General features: G+C 44.0%; 1 protein-coding gene across 2 annotated transcripts in view; it reads right to left on the bottom strand.

The window, feature by feature from the left end:
- The window catches only part of KDM4B (lysine demethylase 4B), a 284,368-nt gene that overhangs the window by 110,649 nt on the left and 154,264 nt on the right, over positions 1-19,455 (bottom strand). For both annotated transcript variants that reach the window (XM_083179332.1, XM_083179333.1), the window contains 2 exons: positions 11,518-11,672; positions 10,618-10,991 (listed from right to left, as the gene is read on the bottom strand). In XM_083179332.1, coding sequence (XP_083035458.1) covers positions 10,618-10,991; positions 11,518-11,672 — 529 coding nt within the window. The remainder of the gene's footprint in view (positions 1-10,617; positions 10,992-11,517; positions 11,673-19,455) is intronic.

Genomic DNA, 19,455 nt, shown 5'->3' with positions numbered 1-19,455 from the left:
GCCACGCCCCCAAAATGTTTAGAGGGGGTGAAAGAAAACTCTAAATTCAGCAGCAGCACACACCTACAGTATGTGCTGTGCTGACAGCAGGCTCAGCAAGCATGAGTTCTCACGCTGAGAGCACATGCTGTATGTGTGCTGCTGCTGATGCCGGGAGGGACAGAGGGGGAGGGGGGGGGGGGGCGGGGGGTCGGACTAGGGCCCCTGCAGCAAGACCGGGCCTGGTAATTAGTACCTCCCCCCTCCCCCCCCCCTCTCTCAGCTGCCCTGTGTATGGCTGTGTGTGTGGTACAAAATTTTTACCACACACAGTGGCAAACGCATAATTTTTTTGGAGGGGGGTTTCCAACTGTAATCCACAATCTCCCACTCTGCAGCACATTGGAATGAGTACGGGAGTCTGGGGGAGCGGTAACAGCCCTGAAAATGTGTCTTTTTATACACTGGATACTGTGTAGAATACAGTATTAATATTTAACACTGAAACAGCCTATACCAGTGGTTCCCAAACTGTGCGCCGTGGCTCCCTGGGGTGCCTCGGGACACATGCAGGGGTGCCCTGGGTTGGTAGTCCAGGACCAACTCAAATTATTAATGGTTAATTATTTATGAGCAAAAGCAATGCTGGTGGCTGCCATTAATAAAATGTGTACAAACAGAAGCAAATCCTGTCCTTTACCACATACCTGACCCAAAGAATCACATATAAACCCAATCTAATAAATTTATTTTTGGCCTAGGGGTGCCGTGAAAACATTTTGATACTCTAGGGTGCCGTGATTCAAAAAAGATTGGGAACCCCTGGCCTATACTATAGACCATCTGCAAACAAATAAAGTGGTCAGGAAATGTTTCAACATATCATAATAAATAAATACACAGACATAATAGAACAAGTACTGCACTTTCTAAGCTCATAATCTCCCACTTCATTGTACGGCTACTGTCAGCTGCTCTCTGGTCCATTGCAATGTTTTAGAGTTCAGATCCACACATACAGTAAATGTGGTAGAAGAAGCTGCTATCACTGGGCATGTGCAGAAGCTCTGCTCTGTCCCTTACACTGCATGGTGTGGTGGCAGCTCTATTGATCATATTATATACCAGCGATTGTTGCCCTAATTTAAGAAACTTGTAAAGATAATGGGGGTTTCCAGGCAACCAGAAACCCCCTCTGCGTTTGCCTATGAAACAGCCATACATGGAGCCATACATCATCCTCCTCAATGGCTGCCGAATTCCGCGCTGCCCGTTTTTGCCCGCCCTGCAGTTAATTGACGCTGACCGTGTACGCTGCTGAACGCTACCCCACTCAGCCCCTAGCCACGCTGACAGTCCCACCCACCCACCTCAGCCCTGGCGTGGTGACTAGTCTATGCCCACCGCTGCACTCACAGTGTATGCTGCTGAGCGCGGCAGCGTGTGGACTTTTCTACCTCCAGGCTCCATAGCCGCGCTGACAGTCCCGCCCTCCTCAGCCCGAGGAGCGGTGACTGACAGCGTACTAGTCCTGCCCGCCTCAGCCCAGGCTCCATAGCCGCACTGACAGTCCCGCCCTCCTCAACCCGAGGCGCGGTGACTGACAGCGCAGTAGTCCTGCCCCTCCTCAGCCCTGCAGCGTCAGCGGAAGTTAAATCCGGCAAAAGCTTGGTGGGTGAGTGATGGGGGCACCGCTAAGCTGGGGATACGATACCCTCTGCCGGCTATTCCCCACGCCAGCATATGCCCGCCGGAACCGGTTCTGCCTGTGGAAACAGGGCTGGGAGTGCGGGCAGTGCTTTCCTCTGCGCTATTCAGTGGCACCTGCTCCTTTATTCTAAGGGTTGCGGTGCACAGGGACACATCTGCCCAGATAAGTGGGGAAATTCCTGTGGTGGGATGTGGGGGGCTGCTAATGTGGATGCTGTGAGGTGTGTGGTGGAGTTGGGGGAAAGTAAAGGGTACTTCAAGGCAGTCAGGTGCGGGCAAAAGGGGATATGTGATAATGCCCAAATAAGTGGGGAAATGCATGGGGTGTGGGGGGCTTCTAATGTGGATGCTGTGAGGTGTGTGGCTCACTTGCCTACCTGACCCTCTCCATGCGGGAGAAAATGCTCTGTTTCTGGACTTCCCTGGTAACGTATGATTGCCATCACCTGTGGGGAGCTAGGTAAAGGTATGTCAGCACAGGTGATGGCAATCATACATTACCAGGGAAGTCCAGAAACAGAGCATTTTCTCTCGCATGGAGAGGGTCAGGTAGGCAAGTATGGTGTGTGGTGGAGTTGGGGGAAAGTAAAGGGTACTTCAAGGCAGTCAGGTGTGGGCAAAAGGGGATATGTGATAATAAGCTCAACTGTGAGGTGCGTGGGAAGTGAAATGGGGTACTGTGTGCTTGAGATGCTTCTACTATAAACGTCCATCTGTCCTTGTGTCAATGACAGTGTGTCAGCATCTGTCTGTGTGTTAGTGTGTGTCAGCGCTTCAGCATCGGTCTGTCCATTTGTCATTGTCTGTGTATCAGTGGCTGTCTGTGTGTCAGTGACATTCTGTGTCAGGCCCCTTACCCACACTCTGGCTCCTGCCAGGCGGCAAAACCCCGCACGGGCCAAGAAGCCGTGCCGCACACAGAAGTTTAGAATGGTGGGGATGGCCACAGACTGGCAGCCGGCCCTTCCAGTGGTGACATCCGGCTACAACCGCGTGGCCGTCCGATGGGAATGGACACAATCATGTCCATTATTAACTTCTGTGTATGGCACAGCTTTTGGTCGTGCGGGGTTTCGCTGCCCGGCAGGAGCCGGATCATGTGAAAGTGGCCTCAGTGTGTCTATTTCCCACACCTGCTGTTCATATAAAAATAAATACAGGAGTCGGGATAAGCGGGTGGGGGGAAAAGCACCTCAGAGACCCTGTACCCCTCAAAAATGGCCACCACCTTAAAGGAGATCTACACTAAAGGTTCTCCTGCACCTCTAGCGTCTGTCAGGTCACCCACCACTATGCGGAAAGGCAGAGTACTGGTGTGCTGTGCACCTGCAGCCGGGATAACGAACATGTACCCCACCCATTAGCTCGTGGCAACAAGCATGTAAACCCATGGCATCAAGCAAGAAACCCCTGGCAACAAGCATGTAGGTAAGCAGCACAGCATAACATGTAATATGCATTACAGTGTGTGGCATAATGTGTAATAGGCATTATGGTGTGAGGTGTGATGGACATCACAGTGGGAGGCATAATGTGTAATGTACATCATGAGGCACAACGAGTAATGGGCATTATGGTGTGTGTGTGGCGTAATGGGCATTACAGTGTTTGGTATAATGTGTATTGGGCATAACGGCATGTGGTATACTATGTAATGGGTGGGTTACGTGTGATGGACATCACGGTGTAAATTTTTGGTCCCGATAATCCCTGTTTTACAAAAATTTGTCGTGCCCTGCCATGTGTAATGGACATAATGGTGTGTGGCATTATGTGTAATGGGCATTTTATTGAGTGGCATCATATGGAATGGGCATTACTGTGTGGCAATGTGTGATGGGCATTATGTGTAATGGGCATTACACATTTTTTTTGTTTTAATCTGGCATCACACAATCTAGACCAGGCATGTCCAACGTTGGCCCTCCAGATGTTGTGAAACTACACATCCCAGCATGCTTTGCCACAGTTTTGCTATTAGAGAATGTTAAAACTATTGCAAAGCATGCTGGGATGTGTAGTTTCAAAACATCTGGAGGGCCAATGTTGGACATGCCTGATCTAGACAATAATAAGCTTTTTGTGAAGAGGTTTTTATTTATTTTTAGTGCTTATATGTTAGTTGGGCACCCACTATAGTTATTACGCTCACACCCCCACTATCCATTTCGGCATGGAGTTTATATTATATAGTGTGGAGAGTGTAGCGAGCGACTGAGTCCGAAGCGTGGCGAGCGTAGCGAGCCCCGCAAGGGGACGCGTTAAACTAAGCAAATAGCTTAGTGGGCGCCCAACTAACATATAAGTACCTTTTTTTTTTTTTAATCCTAACTGGGATGCTAGATTAAAGTAAGTATTAAAATGTGCCTTCCTGACTGAAAAATGTGCCCTCACAATTGAAAAATGTGCCCTCCCCGTGGGTAGCACTCTGACCTACAAAAATTCTAGAGTGAACACTAGGCACCACATAATGTGATATATTGAACTACACAACCACCAGCATTGCTCACAAGCCTCAGATTTTTAGACACTGATTAGCGAGGATGGGGCTGGCAATAAGTGATTTCTAAAGCTAGCCAGAGAATACCAAAACAGGCGTATACATATATCTATGTAATATCTGTGCACTTTATAATATAAGCTTATGACTGCACCAGTGACTCTTTAAGTTACACATGTTATCTATATAATAAGTTGAAGAGTCTGTGTGCGTGTGTGTGTGTGTGTGCGTGTGTGTCCGTCGCATTGCGGACACACCGTGGCACTCAGAGACACCAAATTTGGCAACAAGATAACTCTGAACCCGGTGGTGTGCACCTCGAAGCCGTTTTTGGGAAATTTCACTTAGAATTTTAAAAAACACCAAGTTTGAATTTTCCTTCATTGATGATCTGGGGAAAAAATTGATGATCTGGGAAACCGTGGACGAAGGAACAACTCCACACCTGATTTCATTGCTGTCATTGAGTATGACAGACACATTCTAACATTATGGTGAAGACTTTAAACAATTAGGAAATAATTGAGGATATACATAGACCACACATAACACACACACACGTACACATTGTACACGCACACACACACAGTACACCACATACGCACACAACACACACATTTATACGTAGAGCACCTCACACACTTAAGCATTGTACACACGGGGGAGATAGGGGCTGAAATCGCTGGAAACACACCGCATGCAGTAAAATACAAATCCATACACACTACAACACACACCCAAAAACAGTACAACAAACACACAACTCCTGGCTTCAATCAATTCTATGGAGACGGACCACGATAAAATGGCCGCCCCATAAAGAAGACAGTTTGCGGTATGGGGGTGGCCATTTTATCGTGGTCCATCTGCATAGAATTATTAATTGAAGCCAGGAGGGGAGCAGGGACGCGCAGACAGGTAAGCCTGCGGCGATGGGGGGGGGTGGCACCGGCGGCCGGGGTGGGGAGGGGGGGAGGCGCCCCCCATTAACGGCAGGGGTGGGGAGGCCGGCGGGGAGGGGGGGAGGCGCCCCCCCATTAACGGCGGGGGGGCGCCCCAAACCAAGCTACACCACTGAGAACACACACACTTAAACATTGCCAGGACACTACACACACACAGCACACTACACACACACATATATACGTAGCGCACCTCACAAACTTACACATTCGGCAGATATACACACAACACAACACACACATAACACACAACTCACAGTACAACACACACCAACATTCACTACAACACACACCCAAAAACAGTACAATACACAGAACACACACTTAAACATTGCACAGATACACACACATAACATACCTCTAACAGCACAACACACACCCACATTCACCACACACCCAAAAAACAGTACAACACACACAAAACACACATTTAAATTTTGCACAGATACACAAAGACACAACACACACATACTGTATATACATAGCACACCTCACACACTTACGCATTGGACAGATACATACAATATAACACACAAAACCACATACATTACAACACACACACAAAAACAGTACAACACACACAAACACACAGAACACATAAAAAATAATTTGCCGTTTATTTTACAGTCTGTACCGGCAAATAAAAACTGTACCTAATGTACCATTTCTACTTTGTTCCCCATATCCGTCTCTCCAGTCCTCCAGTTGCACTGAGAAATCTTTGTCCTGGCCAATGCACCCATTGATCAATACAAAGTGGGTACACTGCACTCACCCTGTTAGTCAGTTGGATATCAGGCACTGCTCTGCCTTAAAGGTTTCCCAGACTCTTTTGGTTTATAGATAATGTTTGGTCGATGGGCATGAGCGCTGCATGCATTTGTTTGAATGTTATGAGTGTAAGAAGTTGAAGAATAAGACTGAGATGAAGATTTGTCATGTTATAGTGTACAATTTACTCAATAAATCGTGAAAAAAATATGTGTACATAGAAGTACAATCAAGAAATGAAAGTAGGATTAAAAAAAAAATTATGATTCAAACTGATAATTGTTTGGATGGCGGTGGGTTGCGAAACAAATCTATAGGTGGAGAGGGTATGGATATTGTGGGCATAATTGGTGTTTGGTACACCTACAGGGGGTACCCAGATGATGAGAAATTTTCACTACAGTGTCACCGTAGGGGATTTCCAATTGGGGTTCAGGTGGGCTTTTAGGGACCCCTTTACAATTCCGTTGGTCTCTTCTCCTGGAGCCTATCGTCTCCCTCAGTGATTGACTATCATTAAGGGAGACCGTAAGCTCAAGGAGAAGAGACCTACAGGATTGTAAAGGGTCCCTAAAAGACCACCTGGACACCAATTGGGAATCCCCCTATGGTGACAATGTGACCGTGACACTGTAGTGAAAATCCCATCAATTGAGGCCCCCATGTAGGTGTAACAAACACCAATTATGCCCACAATATCCATACCCCCACCTATAGATTTGTTTCACAACCCACCCCATCCAAACAATTATCAGTTTGAATCAGAACTTATTTTTTAATCCTAATTTCATTTCTTGATTGTACTTCTATGTACACTTACATTTTTTTCACGATTTATTGAGTAAATTGTACACTTTGTAACATGGCAATTCTTTTTCTCAGTCTTATTCTTCAACTTCTTACAATCAAACCTTATCAATGCACCCATTGATGATTGTGATGGCTGGATCAGTGGATTGGCTCGGCGGGTGTAGGGAAGAATTTGGCCCATTGCACCCATTCCCAGTGGTGCATTACAGTGGTGCGGGTAGCGTGCGTCACGTCATGACATCATGTGGCCAGACCCGTGGACCTGCTCCCACACTCAGGGGCTGCCTCACTGTTTGGTAGAGATGCCCGGTGCATGTGCTTTACAGATCCCCAGACCTCAGAGACTGCTGCAGGTTCGGTGAGGGGAGTGGCAGGGAGCGGTGAATTTTTAATTAATTATGGCGGGGTAAGTAACGCCCACCCCGGTCCCTTCGCACTCAGCGTCTGTAATTACACACCCTAGAAACTGTACAATTTGAAAGTATAGAAATGGAGGTGTGGCCACGTCCCTTTCTGATTTTGTACCGATTTCTGACCCTCAGATGTTGGAGGATATGTCATACAATAGGTGCTAAATCTCAGGAGTGGATGTGGAATACATCAACACATACAAGTTATCAACTCAGGAGCGTTGTGTTTCAAACAACAACACCACACCTGATTTCATTGCCGTCATTGAGTATCAATGCAAACACATTCTAGCATTATGGTGGAATCTATAACAAATTACAATCTTAGGTCTTTGGCACAGCATATTGTAAGATGACATTTCTCAGCAATTTTGGAAATAAAGAAACCCCAAGGGTTTCCCGGGCAACGCCGGGCGGGTCAGCTAGTATTCTAATATATATAACAAATGTGAGCAATACTGGAATGTTTTTGTGGATATTTTAAAAATCTCCTACAGAGATGTTGGCACTCAAAGGGTTAATCTGCACTCCCACGCTTTTTTTCTTTACCTTTCACTCACGTTGTCTTATTATACTACGCAGATTTTTCTATGAATTGATAAAATTGATATACATTTTATAATTCCATTTGGTGCACACACCTAGACAAATCTTTTTCTTTCCCCATTTCTATATGTTTGTCCAGTGGTAGCACACCCTGTATCCAGTTAAACACTCTATTGTGAGAAACTTCATCACACTAGAATATTACATTGATATTATGTTTTCTTGTGCAATTGACATCCCTGCAAGTTAACCTGTTATAGGATAAGATAAAACAAATAAAGCACAATGACCAATATCAATCGACAATCACCTGTAAGAAATCAGAGTTCATTATAAATAAGATCACGACAACAAACAATAGGCAAGTTGAGATTTTACGTATGCCTGCAGCCTGATGAAACCCTCTATTAGGCAAGTTATATACTTTGAGTATATAACAGAGCCATTTCAGAATATTTTACATTCCCAGCATTTAAAAAAAAAAATTCTATTTCCCCAAAGTTTTATTTTAATACATTGTCAAAAAAAAAAAGTATATTATCTACAATTTCTTCCATATACCACCAACATACATTTATCAGTACATGCCAAATTATATTGATCTTCTCTGAGGTTAGTTACACATGATAAAATATGTTCATATAATTTTCTATAAGCGATATAGATTTTGGCATTTTGGACCTGGTCCACATGCAATGCTGCGGATTTTGCAGCATTGCATGTGGACCAAATGCTGCCCGTCCCCCTACCCCCTCACACCTGCGGTACCTCCGCACGGTTGCGAATGGATGATTTGTATAATCATCCATTTGCAGCCTTGGGTGCAGGGGAAAAATCATTCGATGGTTCTCCCTGCCGCCGCCCCACTGCGAGATTTGTGACCCCAGCTACCAACTCAGAAGTCCTGCCCCGCTTTAACTCTGTGGAAGCCAGAATGGTGTCCGCATGCTGCGCTCACCAATTGTGCCAAGGAGAACCGCAAGACATCGAGGGACCAGCAGGAGGAAGACCGACAGATTACACACAGGTTAGAGGTGCACTGCGGGTGGGATGGGACGCAAACCCCCTGGCACCACCAACCTGTGGATTTCCACTTGTGATTTTGGTTTCCCAGACTGTCCCCTGCCCCATTATTTCCATTTTATTACCATCACCACCTTTTGACTTTAACCTTACCGCACTTTATTGCCCACTTAGCATTTGCTTTTCATTTTCTGCACTCTGTGCATGCACTACTATAGCAACATCGGCAACTAATACCCCTTTTACACCGCCGCGAAAACCCTGGTCATCGGCGGGTCAGATGCGGTGTAAATGGGTCATGCCGTGTCCCTTTACACAGGACTTCTCCCATTTACACAAATGGGGGATATCCAAACTGTGGACCGCAGCATCCGCAGGTTGGGGGGGACGGGATGACGACAACCTCCCCTGCTGTCTGCTATACTCTGCAGACAGCAGCGGAGGAGGAGGTGAATGGATGCCTGCGTGCGGCATCCATTCACCTCCCGGACAATGGCGGGGGGGGGTTTGCACGGGGGCTGGGGATCCTTGTTCCAAATGCCAGGTCGGATCCTGGTCGGATCCAGGATTTTTGGTGTAAAAGGGGTATTAGTAACTAAGAATTATAGTCTGTAATTTTGGCACTGTGACCAATAAAAAAAATAACCTGCCAACATTTGCATTATATCACTGCACATTTCACTTACAAACCAGCACAGGTCTCTTCCTTTTATTTATACTGTACTATAAGAGGTTGGCCACCCTCTTAAGAGATCAGCAGCTACCTAATAAGATTAATATCGCCAGTAGGCGAGCACTGACCTTTCTCCTCCATATTTTACTTGTACATGGGTAAAGAATAGCAGTGAATTATCTACATATAGATATTTCAATGTACATATAAACACACCTCTTAAAATCTATTGATCCAAATTAAAATTTTGGATGGGTTTTTCTATTGTTGCAAATAAATAAGTGGTGCCAAGAATTCATTAAGAAATCCCAGATCTTAAATGTGTTTTTTTGTCGATTTTGCTGTAGCTTTATAAAAATTATATATTTAGAGGGAATCCACATTAGTTATTTTATTCAAAAGGTGCTAAATAAGTAGAATCTGTTTGGTTGCTATGGGCAACATTCCAACTTCAATATAACTCCCAGTAAATTTACCCCTTTGTTTCTCTATTTGTTACGCCACCACATACTTCATTTAATAAGGAAGAATATTGGTACATTTCCAAATTGGCAAATCTTGTCCTCCTTTTGATCTTGGCCTCATTTGCGGCCAGATGCATCAAGCTTAAAAAAGTGATATACTGTAGTAGAGAGTGACCAGCCAATAAGCATTTTTTTCAAACACAGCTTGTAAAATGATACTTAAGGTGCCCATACACGTTACAATTATTGTATAAAATATTGATGGATAGTGGGGGTATGAAAAGGTCGGCTGGACACGTTTGGGGTGGTGTGGATAGTGGGGGAACGCTGCGCTTGCACCGCTTTGGGCTGGTGTGGATAGTGGGGGGGGGCTAAAAATGGCAGTACAGTTAATGCCATCACACCCTACAAAATCGCATGCAATCGCAAATTGCTTAGTGGGCGCCCAACTACTACATAAGTACCACATCCCCTAATTTTTTTGCACTCCTGAGTCAAAGTTACCGTGCAGACTCTACAGTAAACAAAAAAGAACAAATACTGTACTACACTCACATACAAAAAGTGCCTTAGTCAGCTGTGAGGCAAGAAAAAAGCCACATGGTAAGGAGACCATGTTATATAACTTTAGGGGTGTGGTTTTTTCCCCCATCTCTTTAACTAGCCATGGCGTTTAAAATGGAACATATATTTTTTTCACATTCTCTGAGGTTACAGATCCATAATAGCATGATATGACTAAATACTCTACATACGTGATATCACATACCTTGGAAACACCCACTTTCCGGGGACTATCACTAGAATGTTCACCTTCTTGTTCTCGGTCAAATTCTTTTCTGTTCCAGTTATGAGCTTTATCTGTAGCAAAGTGTTCAAAAGCTTCTTGGCAAGACATTTGTGCCTTTTCAAATACAATTTTCCTGGCCTCCGGTACAACATAGAGCTTTGGAACAATACGATGCGGCTTAAATTCACTCTCTACAGAGAGTTCCAAAGGAGAATCAGTGCTGGTAAAGTTAAGGAAGTGGTCTTCAGATAAAGTCTGAATACTTGAACACTTATTCTTTTGCTTTTTGCCATATCTTGCATTCTTGGGTTTCAAAACACATGGACAAGGAGATAAGTCGCTGTCTGAATTGCCTATACCAATAAAACAAATGCTTACAATTTATGAAACTGAGGAGAAAATGTGCAGTTTTTATAAAATATAAAACAGCAGCCACATTTCTTTACAAATAAAAGAGCAAGCTAAAACAATAATATTAACATTTTCAGGCAACAAGTTACACCCAACCCAAATCGAATGATAAAGATTATAGCTACTATAGGGGGAAAGTGTCACTGTCAAGTAACTGAGCCCAATATAAGCTTGTGATGTACTGTATGTGCATTTTGATACAAAAATATGAAGTGAATTAGGATAGATTAGTTGTCATAAAGGTAAATCTGCCATTCAGTTTTCATCATCGACACTGGAAAACGATCACCTAGCTTTCCACCAATATTGCTACCAAAAATGATTAAAAATGAATTTACCACAAAGCCCGATTTTTTTAAACTTTTTGCTTTGCTGAAAAGATTTATTTCACTAGTGGATTGGAAGATCATAAAATACATTTCATTATAAATACACGTGTCAACAAAGTAGCAAAGGGAAAACACAAACCTTCACAACAAATTTTATCATCGTTTTCTTCCTCACACTTCTTGCCATCATCATTTATTCTTCTTTCTGAGATTACATCGGAACCAAACACTTCCCTTAAAAGTTTCTGATCTTGTACCTTCTGTCTGCGTGGCTGGGAACGTTTTCTGTAAGGCCTAAAAGAAGATCAAATAGAAAAATGCTTTGGCTCTTTCCTGAAAGGCGGCACAAAATAAACTATATCAGCTTACCGTCTTGAGCATAAATTGTCTTTCAACACACAAACATACAAATTCTAGCTAATGTTTTTTAAATAGTTGGATCAATTTAGAGAGAGAAAAAAATGCAAATATCTGGAATATACACTGAAGTGCCAACATTCATAAGATAGGTGCCTAGCATGGCAAAGTGCAGCAACTTGACCGAAGACCTTTCATAGCTCTCTGGTATTTGTAGGTGCGGGATGGATGCGAATGAACCTCTTCACCACACTCCATGATGCTTGATTGGGTTCATATCGGGCATATGTAGTGACCAAACAATTCTTGTGAACTCCTTAGAATGTTCCAATTCTGGACAACTAGGAATCAATGACATGGTGCATTCTCCCGCTGGAAAATTGCATCATTGTGGGGTTTATGCAGTCCATGAAAGGTAGCAAATTGTCATCAAGCAATGCAAGCGGAACAGCAAAAACAAACCTTGCCAGGATACAGAACCTCCACAAGCCTGCACATTGCCTTGTTGATAATTGGGGTCCATGGGCTCATGGATTTCCCATACCTGAACCCTACATAGTAACATAGTAATTAATGCTGAAAAAAGATGTTAGTCCATCGAGTTCAACCTATCTAACTTGTAACTACTGATTTGAGCAATTCATAATCTATAGGATTACCTTAGTGGCCAAAAATGCATCTAGTTTTGATTTAAATTCATTAACAGTAGTTGCTGCAACACCCCCACCGGCAATGAGTTCCAGAATTTTACTGCTCTAATGGTTTAGAATCCTCTTCTTCATTCACTACGGAATTTATTTTCCTCAAGCCACAGTACATACCCGCTTGTCCTAAGTATATGCCTGTTAGTGAACAAATCATGTCCCAGTTCCATATGATTTCCAATCCTGTATTTGAACATACTAATCATTTCACCTCTCAACCTCCATTTCTCCAGTGAAAACATACTCAGCCTGGTTAACCTATCTTTGTATTCTAGTGATTGAAGACCTTTTTCTAGCTTAGTCGCCCTTCTCTATACCTGTTCCAATTCATTTATGTCCTTTTTAAGGTGCGGTGCCCAGAACTGAACACAGTATTCCAAGTGTGGTCTCACCAATGCCTTGTAAAGAGGGACTATCACATTGTCATCCCTTGAATCCATACCCCTTTTAATGCATGCCAGTGTCCGATTTGCTTTTGAGCAGTGTGCACTATTACCCAATTTTTCATCTATGATAACCCCCAAGTCCTTCTCTACAGCAGAATTCCCTATAATAACTCAATTTACGCTATAAGTAGCTTGTACATTTTTTGTTCCCATAATGAATTTTCAGCATTAAACTGCATTTTCCACTTTGCCAGTTTATTTAAGTTTCCACATCTTCTCCCGAGTTTATTTCCTTACTCAATTTCGTGTCATCCGCAAATATTGCAATTTTTACTCACTATGTCACTTCCAATATCATTAATGAATATATTAAACAAGGTGGGTCCCAATATTGAACCTTGCGGGACTCCACTTTGGACCTTTCCCCAGCAGGAATGTATACCATTTACCAGCACTCTCTGTCCCCAATTGCGCAACCAGTTTTTAATCCAATTACAAATTTTATCTCCTAACCTAAATTAACTAGTTTCATTAATAACCTTTTATGAGGCAGGGTGTCAGAAGCTTTAGCGAAATCCAGCAGTATTACATCAACAGATGTAATAAATTAAGCCCCCTACTGACTTCCTTATAGAAGCTAAATAAATTAGTCTGATATGATCTATTTTTGACAAATCCATGCTGAGCTTTACTTATCACTTTCTCCTGTTCTAAGAAATTTTGGATACTATCTCTTATTATTCCTTCTAATATTTTCCCCACAAAGGATGTAAGGCATACCATCAGCCCAAAACAAATGGAACTGCAACTCATTGGACTATGCCATATGTTGACAGTTCTGCAGGGTTCTATTAGCTATGTTATGGGACAAGGTGAGACGCGGTGGGTCTTCTACTCCCATAGCCCACAGAAGCTGAAGAAAGGTATTTCCACTACACAGTTCCCAAAACTGTACTTTTTTTTTTCATCAATAATTTTTATTGAAAATATAAACTTTTCATTTTTTTTTCTGCAGGTGTGTGTGTGTGTGTGTGTGTGTGTGTGTGTGTGTGTGTGGGGGGGGGGAGATACAGAAAAGAAAAGGGGCAGGGGGGATACAGAACTAGGCACATGGGATATATACAAATATGGAACACCTACATCAAATATACATACATAAAATCCGATGAGTATAAGAAAATGTAATACATTAAATGCATCCAAACAAACGTAGGTCTAGTGGTATCAAGTCTAATAATGCATTGGCATTATACTAGTCATGAAATAGGAGGAGGGGGGAGGAAAGCTAGTTATGATGAGGAAGTGGGACCCACACCATCTGTTATATACTTATGCCATAGCATCCATTTCTCCAATGGGGAGGGGGTTGCGGATGAATGCGGCATACATTCAGTTTCCATAGTAAAGTGGAATTGTATCTTATTGGTGACTAGGGTGATAGGAGGGGGAGCAGACTGTTTCCAACTCTGGGCTATAGCTGACCTAACAGCTATACAGATATGGCCCAACAGGTATCTATGGTGGGGCAACACATCAGCGGGGAATATATGTAACAAGGCTAAGGCCGCAGAAGGCAAAAGTGAGAGGTTTAGCACCTCATTGATCAGCTTAAATATCTCACACCAAAAGACCCGTATATAGGGGCATGAGCAGAAGATATGAAAGATATCTCCTACGTCTCCACAATTACGCTAGCAGTTTTTTGAACAGGATTACCAAAATGTGTGAAGTCTATCTGAAGTTAGGTATAATCTGTTTACCATTTTGATATGCATCTCTGTGTGATTCATACATCTAGACATTCGGTAAGATGAGATGAATATCTGCTTCCATTGGGCATCGGATATAGGTAGTTCTAAGTTCTCCTCCCATTTCAACTGTGCATTAGATTTGGAGATAGGAATCAAATCTAAAAGGGTCCTATACCAAAAACATAGATCTTTTTTTAAATTGCTTTGAGATAAGCGCACCGATATGGCCTAGGGGATTGGGCCTGGGGTTCCCACAGGTCTGGACAAACTGTTTTACCAGTGCTGGATCTGAAAGTAATGAAGTAGCTCCATGCTCGGGAGGTTGAAGCGGGACTGCAGGGAGGAGAATGGGAGGATATTGTCACACTCTAATAGATCACCTAGTGTTCTCATATTACTAGCATACCAAACTGAAAGATTAAGATTGGGAACTAAGTTAGCTACAGTATGCAATGAAAGTGATGCATAGGAAAACACCCGAGCATCATATAGGTCATATTCCACAAGTAAGTTGCGAAAGGCTAAGGAGGGGCCAATCTGTGATTTAGCGGTCTTGGTGCTGGGTTGGGTAAATCTGTCCAGTTTCGGATCAAGCACTAAGTTGAAATCCCCCATAACAATCTGGGCACCCTTGCGGACTCTCATTATAACTAAACAAAGTTTTCTTAGGAACAGGACCTGATTAGAGTTCGGAGCATAGAGAGAGACTATGGTGACAAATTTATCTTCCAGTTTTCCAGTTAAAATAAGATAATGCCCATTTTTGTCAGAACTTTGAGAATGTAGTTCAAAAGAAACAGAGTTCCGAAAAAGAATGGCTACTCCGTTCCTTTTGAAGGGGCCATTCGCGAAAAAAACAACTGGGTATCGGTTTCAATGTGGGGGGACCTAATGACGAAAAGTGGGTTTCCTGCAGGGCCACTATATCTGCTTTGTGTTTATAGAAGGTGGAGAGAGCTAGCCTACGCTTATTTGGGGAGTTCAACCCTTTAACATTCAGTGAATAAACCTGTACCATTTAAATGAAAGTAACCAGGATTGAGGTTAACCAACAGCTTAACGTGTATAGAATAGAAAAAAGTCAGGTATGCCATGCGTGGAAAAGGGGAGTAAACTGAGGGGTAGTGAAGAGGGAAATGGCGGAAAAACCAAAAGGGCCCAGTATATCGGGTCCGCATTACTACTGCAGTGGGAAAAAATGCAGTAGGAACTGTATGGGGTTGTGGCGATATAGACACCACTCGGGGTAAAGTTATTACATGTAAATGGAAGTGTTGGAATATATCAAAGGTACGTGCAGGAGATATGGGTGTTAAGATTTATTGCTCTATATTCCCATCCACGTACCCTAAACAGTGCAATATTAATATATAAAGGATATACATGAGAATAGAAAAGGAAAAAAAAGGAAACAAATGCACAGTGATATACATGGGAATCGGAGGAACCGAAAACATACTAGATAACAATATACAAACTCACATATCTGAACGTAGTCTTGGAGGAATGGAAATCCTGGATGGGTGGTATAAAAGTTCAAATACCGTATCAAGTGGACATTGATGTATTCTATCAGGTAGTTGACCACTCATTTGAAGGTGCAGGGTGCTTCTTCGCCATAGAGGGTACTTTGACAGGGATATGCCAATCGGTCAGTAATTTGACACCCGCATCCAGAGTAGAAACTATGTACGATGAGTTCTCATGGGTGATTATGAATTTCACTGGGAAGCCCCATCGGTATCTAATTTCCTGAGAACGCAATGCCTCCATGAGCGGGGCCAGGGCTCTTCGTTTAGAGATGGTCATTGCAGAGAAGTCTGGGAATATTTGAAGGCCACCCAGGGTATCCGAATCAGATGAAGATCTAGTGGCCTGTAGAATTCGCTCTATGGTCGTAAAAAAGTGCCCTCGGAGCAGCATGTCTCGTGGATAGGAGGCAGAGACCGACCGGGGCCTAGGCAGGTGGGGGATACGGTCGATAAGGAGCCTTAGGGAGAAGCTTGCGAAACAGAGTCATAGCATAGTCCAGAACCTCCAACTTGGCCACTGAGTCTGGTATTCCTCGGATTTTTATGTTATTCCTCCTCGATCTGTCTTCTATGTCCACCATTTTATCCTTAAACGCCTCTAATTCAGCTTGCTGTTGATCATGTGCGGATATAAGATCATTGTGGGAGGTCACCAATTCTTGAAACTTGCGTTCGAGATGACTCGTTCTGTCACCTATAGCCGTTAACTCCACTTTGACTTCACGTATAGTTGCAGAGAGGTCATGGGTAAGCTCAGATTTGAATGCCGCAAGGACTTGGCACAGTGTCTTCACAGTGAGAGGGTCCGTGGAGTTAGAGTCCACGCCAGGGATCGCAAAGGAGTGGACAATGCTTTCCTCATTATCGTCGGATCTTTTTGAAGGGGGTGCGACTCGAAGCACGGGCCCCCCTCTGACTGGTAAAAGACACAGGTGGGGGAAGTGTGCCCTTAATTTTTTTTATTAGGCATGACAGAATGAGCGCTGTAGATGTGTTGGTAGAAAAATTTATCAAAAGAAGCAGGAAATACGGCACAGACCCCGCAGGCCAACTAGTATGTCGGTTCCAATGTAGAAATATTATATATGCATGTTACCACCGAGTGCAAGTGAGCAGAGGGTGATATCCATCCTTTATCTAACCATAATTACACGTAGAATTCCCACAGGGGGTTATGGAGTTTGGTCTCAAGTATGTTATCAGGTGGAATTTAAGTATGAGAGGGAGTCGGGTAAATTGCCTACGGTGTAGTACTCACTCAGCATATAAGTAGCTCGGGTACTTCCGCAAAACTACAGAAACTACGTGAAACTAGAAAACTGGCGCCGTGAAACTACAGAAGTACCTTAGCTCCAAGGTGACTCTTGTGGCTCAATGCCGAGGTCCTCCAGAGTGTGATGATATAGTGGAACAGGAGGTTGGTGATCCTGGAGAGAGACCCCGGTCCAGAACCAGCCTAAGCCCGGGTCTCTGGCTCTGAACACGGTTTAGCTGCAGGCTGTGCCCCGAGATCCAAGATGGCCACCGTCTATGAGAGATCCCTGACAGAGGGACCCACGCAGCTGTGTGGAGATCAGAGGATGGGGAGGCCCAAAGGCTCTGGGGGACCCTAGGGATGCCGCCTGGTGAAGGTAGGCTGCACAGGGTGTGCCAGGCGTGATCGCAGCCGAGTTCCTCAGCTCCGGAAGTCCGGCCCGGGTACACTTCAAAATCGAGCCCCCGGCCACTGGGTAGTGAGTAGGCCGCAATCTGCGGGAGCCTCCAAAATGGCTCCCAAATTCCACGGACTTCACTCTGCAGTGTCCGCAGCTTGCTGGGGCTGGGGAGAGGCTGCAGAGGTGGGTAGTGTTAGAGGATGTAGGGTTAAAAGGGTGATTTGTACCATGGAGTGCAGAGCTCCTGTAATGGACGTCCTCACCCTTTAGCTGCCAGGCCACGCCCCCTTCCAAAACTTGACTTTTATGGAAGAAAATTAGCAGTGCCAAGGACCCTGAGAAAAAATGTTGCATCAGCCGAGACAAATGTGTCAACAACTATACAATTTAATAAAGGTGTGGGCTGAAGACTATGTGACTTCCTTGCACATTTGCTCTGCAGAGGCCCGATGATGGGCCATCCAAGAGGCCCACACAGACTAAGTGGAATGAGCCATAACAGAGGCAGTAACCAACATGCCAAGGTCTGTTTATAAGTTGTTCAACCATATTTGACTTCATACCAGGCCCTCTTTAGCCAGTCTAAAGCCACACAAATGGTTATTACATTCTTTTGCTATAACCTGTGCATTAAGCACTTTAGGAGGACTATATGTGGAAACAGATATACAAACTAGGAGGTCCAGGGCACCTAACAGATAGGCCTCCAAATCCCTGATGTGGTTAGTTGCGACAAAAGACCATTTAGTCGATTGGAAGATGACCCCAGCTATGAACCAGCATCTGAAACCCCTTTGGGTAGACAGAATACTCGCCAATGTGGGTATCTCAATTCTGTACTCCTGGAATGGAAAACCACGAAAATTGTTGGAAGAAATTGTTTTGCCCACAGAATGCCATGAGCCCTACCTCTCATAGCTGGCAAGCTTTTGTTTCCGCCCTGATAATTGATGTATGAGAGGGCCGTCGCACTGTCCGTCTGAGAGAGGGCGCAATAAATCTGCTGAAGTTCCAAGAAATGTATTATGAGTTGTGCCTTGTGGGCCCTGTGCATTCTGCAGCCATGGCGGCTGGCATCGGAAGGACCCACTCCACTCAAATGAGGGCGACTGAGCACTGGACCTTCAGAAAAGGTTCAGAATACTGAGGTTAAGAATGGGATGAAAGGACCCATTGGGCTTTTACATGAGAAAAAAATTGGAATAAAAACCCATACCCATTTGGGTAGATGGGACCAGGAAAATAACTCCTGCCACTAGAAGAAACCGGATGGACTTTTGCAGCTCTGCCAACATTGACAGAAAGACCTATGCTGACTAACTGGACCAGAGGATGCTCCAGAAAGGTGAGAAATGGAATCTGTTTCCTGCCACAGGTCAGCAAAATGTAAGAGACGGCAGCCCAAAATGTGAAGCCTAGGTGGAGACTCACCCCATTATGCTGTAGGCCTGCTTGGAGGTTTGTCTATAAACTGACCAGGTTTTAAATTTTGACAAAGGAACCCTGAGCTCTGGATGAAGGCTGACCTCTTGTTTTCCCTCGGGGACAAGAGAGACGAAAGAGACAAAAGGACAAAATTGTACTGGGTGCCGCGGAAGGCAAGAAAGCCATTTTATGATCGTTACCATGGAAAATTTTTGACTAGTTTTCGACCAAAGAGAACATTTCTTGTGAAAGGTAATGCCTCTAGTG

The sequence above is a fragment of the Crinia signifera genome, chromosome 1 (genome assembly GCF_055691185.1).
Source record: "Crinia signifera chromosome 1, ASM5569118v1, whole genome shotgun sequence".
Taxonomy (NCBI): Eukaryota; Metazoa; Chordata; class Amphibia; order Anura; family Myobatrachidae; genus Crinia; species Crinia signifera.
This window is presented reverse-complemented; position numbering and strand designations above follow the sequence as displayed.